We start from the raw sequence: 5,127 nt of genomic DNA on the forward strand, positions 1-5,127 counted from the left end.
TCCCCTTTTGGTTTCGCCTGAATACGACCCTTTGTCTACTTCCTCACCTTTACCTTCCCTTCCCCCTCCATCATAGCCTCACCCTCCCTCCTCTCCACATAACTCGATTGACAATGATTTGGAATTCGTGATGCTCAATCCGACGATGGATCTCACTTCCCTTACCGTTCATAAGGGTAAAACCCGGGTGGCCTCACTTGTCATCAACCCTGAGTCGGCCAAAAGCATTACCAACCGACGTTGGTGGGGTAAGGGCAGAAAACACTTATGATGGAAATCATCAGGGAAACACCTTTTTCATGACTCTGCTAGATTGTATGATGTTCCTATCCTTGATTCCTCTACTTTAGGGTCCCTTAGACCGTTAAAACCATCTGAGACTGGGCCTTCATGAACATCCTATCATTTAATATGTGTGGTTTGGGGGACACCACTAAAATGTTTTCCTTGTGTCACCTTGTCATCTATGTTCGGCCTTTCATCATTCTCATTCTGGAGATGATGGTTGATTCTTGGAGATACTTAGCATATTTTTGACTGGTATTTCCTAATTGTGCATGGTTGTTGTTGACTCTTGTGGTTTGTTTGGTTGCTCTGTGGCTCTTTGGGATCCATATTGGGAAAATTTGAAGGCCCATAAGTTTTTCTTGACATTTTTCTTTCTGGACATATTCAGGGTTTGGTAGAGAAGATACACATTTGGAACATATATGCTCCATATGGTGGCAGACACATGTTTTTGGATCGAGTGGAGTCCTCAGATCTTTTAAATATTGGGTCAATGATCATTGTTGGAGATTACAATGTTGTTTTATCCAAGGGCAAGTGTTGGGAGTTGAAGTGTTGTGGTGATTCTCTTTCACATCAACTCAGCACACTCTTTGATGACAACCATTTGGTGGACATATGCCTTGTCCCTATCGAACCCACTTGGCACAATGGTAGAAGTGGTAGTGAATATATTGTGAAACGACTAGATCGATTCATAGTACATCAAAATTTGTTTGAATTTTTCGAAAATTTAAGATCTAGGGTCAAGAAGATTTATATCTCTGAACACTGTCTAATTGTCCTTCAATGGCGAGCAGAGTCGATCAAGAGGGGTATTCCCTTGAAGTTCAACAGGATATGGATAGACGACGAAGATTTCAACAAATTGGTCTCAAGTGTATGTAATTATTTTGATGAACAGTCAGGAATCTAGGTTTGCATTTGGGAGCGAAAGGAGAAGGCTAGTCTATATAAGGAACGAAAGGCTTTGGTTGATGAAATCTGAGAGATTGGAGAGAATTTTTCAGTTATGCCACCCTCTGCACATACATTAGAAAGGTTGAAGACTTTAGAAGAAAGGAAAAAGCGCATGCTATTGATACAGGAAAAATTATACTTGGAGATTAAAAAGTAGGGCCATTTGGATCCGTGAGGAGGATCGCAACACAAATTTCTTCCATCGTTATTCCTCCCATAGGAAGAATGTCAACACAATATGGATCATAAAGGGGGCGGATGGTAATTATATTTATTCCAATGCCGAAATTCAGAAAGAAGCAGCACATTATTTCCATAATCTTTTCAAGGCCAGAGATGAGCTTCTCATTGAAAACCAACTTTGGGGCGCTGAGGAATACCCTCGGATGTTTGATTACAAATCTAATGCTGCACTTTTTATACTGGTCTCCAAAGAGGAAATTCTCTCGGTATTGAAATCCTTTTCCAAGGACAAGTGCCCTAACCCTGATGGCTAGACAGTTGAAATCTTTTTGCACTTTTTTGAGCTCATGGGTCAGGATTTGTTGGATATGATCGAGGAATCCCGGAACAGGAGGTTCATTTTGGGATCTATAAAGTCTACTTTCATTGCCCTTATTCTGAAAGTCACTGCACCTGTCTCTTTTTCAAATTTCAGACTGATCTCCCTATGCAATATTATATACAAGCTCATCTCGAAGGTCATTGTGAAGCAAATCAAGGGGACTCTCTCAGCTCATATATCCAGGGAACAATTTGGATTTCTTCACAACAGGTCTATCCACGATGCAATTGTTATTTCTCAGGAGTGCATCCATTCCATTCAAACTAAAAACCTGGAAGCGGTGGTAATGAAGATCGACCTGCAGAGGGCATATGATTGCATCGACTGGGATTTTCTCAGGATTATACTTCTGAAGATCGGGCTTGAGATACAAAATGTTGAATGGATTATGGCATGTGTGACAAATTCTTGGCTCGTTGTAATTATAAATGGATACCCCACTAAATTTTTTTGAGCAGCCAGAGGACTAAGGTAGGGTTGCTCCTTATCACCCCTCCTCTTCATTCTTGTTATGGATGGCATCAACAAGAAGATAAACTTGGAAAAGGCTTTGGGGACGTTCAAGGGTTTGAGAATGGCTCAAGAGGTTAATATAACTCATCTTTTCTTTGTTGATGATATTCTTACATTTGGGATGATTTCCAGGGCACAGTGGGAGTCATTACACTATATTTTCCACCAATTTGGAGAGGCTTCAAGACTTAATGAAAATGGTCATAAGTCCATTCTTATTTTCTCATCTGGGAATGAGGCAGATATAAACTATATTTTTGGTGTTTTTGGGGTGGGTACCAAGCGTCTACAAGATGGTTTTACCTATTTAGGATTTAGATTGAAGCCGACAAACTACCATTTAGAGGATTGGTCATGGTTGCTCTCTAAATTTGATAACAAGCTCAAGGGTTGGACACATCGTTGGATATCACTAGGTGGGAGATTCACCTTGATACAATCAGTACTACAACAATTGGCCACTTACTGGATGCATCTATTTTATCTTCATGCTCATATTATATCCAAGATTCACTCTATATTGGCATGTTTTTTATGGTCTAGGGCAGATAGGGAGCACAAATTTCATTTAACATCATGGAGCTCTATTTCCAGACCTAAAGAACTTGGTGGTTGGGGGATTTTGAACACCCAGGTTTTTGGTTGGTCATTGTTAATGAAATCACTCTGGCAGGCACTATTTAGTGATGGCATATGGAAGCATATCATTTCAACAAAATATCATATGATAAGGTCCATCATCGACTGGATCAGAATGGGTGAGACTGGGAAAAGTATGGGATCGTACATTTGGTAAAGATTTCACAAGATAAATAAATGGTTCTTGCAGTGGTTGAAATGGTCTTTCGGGAGGGGAAACATGTTATTTATTGGTCGAGACGGGATTTTTGGTGTTCCAAACTCCACATGGCTTTATGAAGGCATGGTCATGGCTCTTCATCAAAGAGGTATCTTCCTATTGGATCAAGTAATCAACAGTTGGAATGGAATCCTTCCGACTTGGAAAGAGGTTGTACAAATTGGATTGTCTGGGAAAATGGCTTTGGAATGGAAAAATTACATCATAGCACTTAAAAGAGCTGGTCTATGTAGGAACACGAGAGGTGATTCACTTTCATGGGTTGGGACTCTCAGAAAAGGTATGGTGGTGGTTGCGGATAATTATAAGCATATCATGTACCTTGCACATGATTCTATTTCGACGCCATGGTTTTAGTCTATCTGGAAATCGAGTGCCCCTCTGAAGATCATTATTTTCATTTGGTTGGTGTGGAAAAACAAAATCTTAACTTGGGACAATCTTTGTAAACGTGGTTTTCAAGGTCCAGGATGGTGTCCCTTGTGCAGTGGTGATTATGAATCTGTTGTGCATCTTTTTCTTTTTTGCAACATCACTCTTTAGATTTGGTTTATGACTCTTTCTTTTTTTAATATCTCATTCAGAAAATTCACATCTATGGAGCAGTGTTTGCAGTGGGGCTTGACCAGGCATGGTATACATGGATACATCCAGCTGTTTATAATCTAGGAAATTTGGAAGGCCCGAAATCACTTCATTTTTCGAGGGCTTCAAGTTAGTGTTTACAAGATTTTCTCAAAATTTCTTGCTTGGTTGGAGAATATGGAACCCCATATGATGACTTCCAAGGACTAGTCTAGGAGATATTTGCACCCTCAGATTATCTTGTCGGTGGGTTTTTTTATGGTGCAATACAGTTGAGGAAATGTGGTTGTAGAGCATGGCTCCGCACCAACGGTAATTCTTGCTATAAGTTACACTGGTTTGGGGGGATGGACACAAATTCTAGGGTAGATATGGTGGCCCTCTAGGGACCTCTATGGTTTTCAAAGGAAAAACAAATCCAGAACATCCATGTCTACGTTGATTCGAAGACTATCATTGATGTAATTTTGAGTAACACAACTTTTGATTCTCTAGATTTCAAAGGATGGAGGGTGTTTTGGGTAGAATCACCCTAGGTTCTTGGGTTGGGAACCCCAATGGAGTGGAGGGCATACATCATAAAGAGACACACAAAAAAGCAGTCCTAATACTTAAACAGTTAAACTTGGTACATAAGGTCTTACCCGTAGGTCCTACGTTTGAGGTCGTTCCCATAAGGTTCAAACCCTCTTCTTATTCCTTATGCTTTAAGACTTGCAATTCATTCAAAGCATATACACCAAAAATAATTGAAAGCGTGTTCATGATATCAAGGTTAAATCATATAAGCATGTAAGAAAATAAGCATTAACGTGAGATTTTATAAGAAAATCATGACATAAATTAATGCATAAAGACCATAATCATTATGAACAACACATCGCCTCTTTATTAATGTAAGCTAAATAAAATACGAAAGAAATACAACCTGAGTCATCTGCCGACTCCAAGTGAAACTATCCTCTTGATCCGTCCTGCCTAGGCCTCAACAATCCTCCTCCATAAGTATACATAAGGATGTCATGAAGGAATGATGAACATCTCAAGAAGGAAACAGGGGTTTCCTATGACGAGGAGTGTAGAAGGCATAGGGATATCTTTAGACTTGATCAGGGATGTAATCAACTATAATATCAATATCTAATATTTTCCCCTCCCTTAAGCCTTCCCATGGAGATGTATTTATACTTCTCCAAATTAGTTTTTTCAGTTGGGAAACAGTTGGGCCATGGGCTATAGTAGGTGGGTATCCGGTCAAACCCGTAAACCTCGCCTGAATTAAGGGAGATTATATATTTTTTAATGTTTTAACACATATACACGGGTTGGGTATAGACTGACTTGTGTGTACATGTGC

General features: G+C 39.7%; 1 protein-coding gene across 1 annotated transcript; it reads left to right on the forward strand.

Annotated features, from left to right (window-relative positions):
• The first annotated feature begins 2,324 nt into the window (after nt 1-2,324).
• On the forward strand, nt 2,325-3,122 carry LOC149249924 (uncharacterized). The gene has a single exon (XM_089453520.1). It carries the CDS (start codon nt 2,325-2,327, stop codon nt 3,120-3,122), a length of 798 nt encoding a protein of 265 aa, XP_089309646.1.
• Nucleotides 3,123-5,127: the final 2,005 nt, after the last annotated feature.

This window comes from Pinus tabuliformis, chromosome 7, assembly GCF_031772625.1.
Source record: "Pinus tabuliformis cultivar Carrire ecotype Pingquan chromosome 7, CPIR1, whole genome shotgun sequence".
Taxonomy (NCBI): Eukaryota; Viridiplantae; Streptophyta; class Pinopsida; order Pinales; family Pinaceae; genus Pinus; species Pinus tabuliformis.

Excerpts from the sequence above, each read along its gene's own strand:
- LOC149249924 (XM_089453520.1), top strand. The coding sequence starts at position 2,325 with ATGGATGGCATCAACAAGAAGATAAACTTGGAAAAGGCTTTGGGGACG.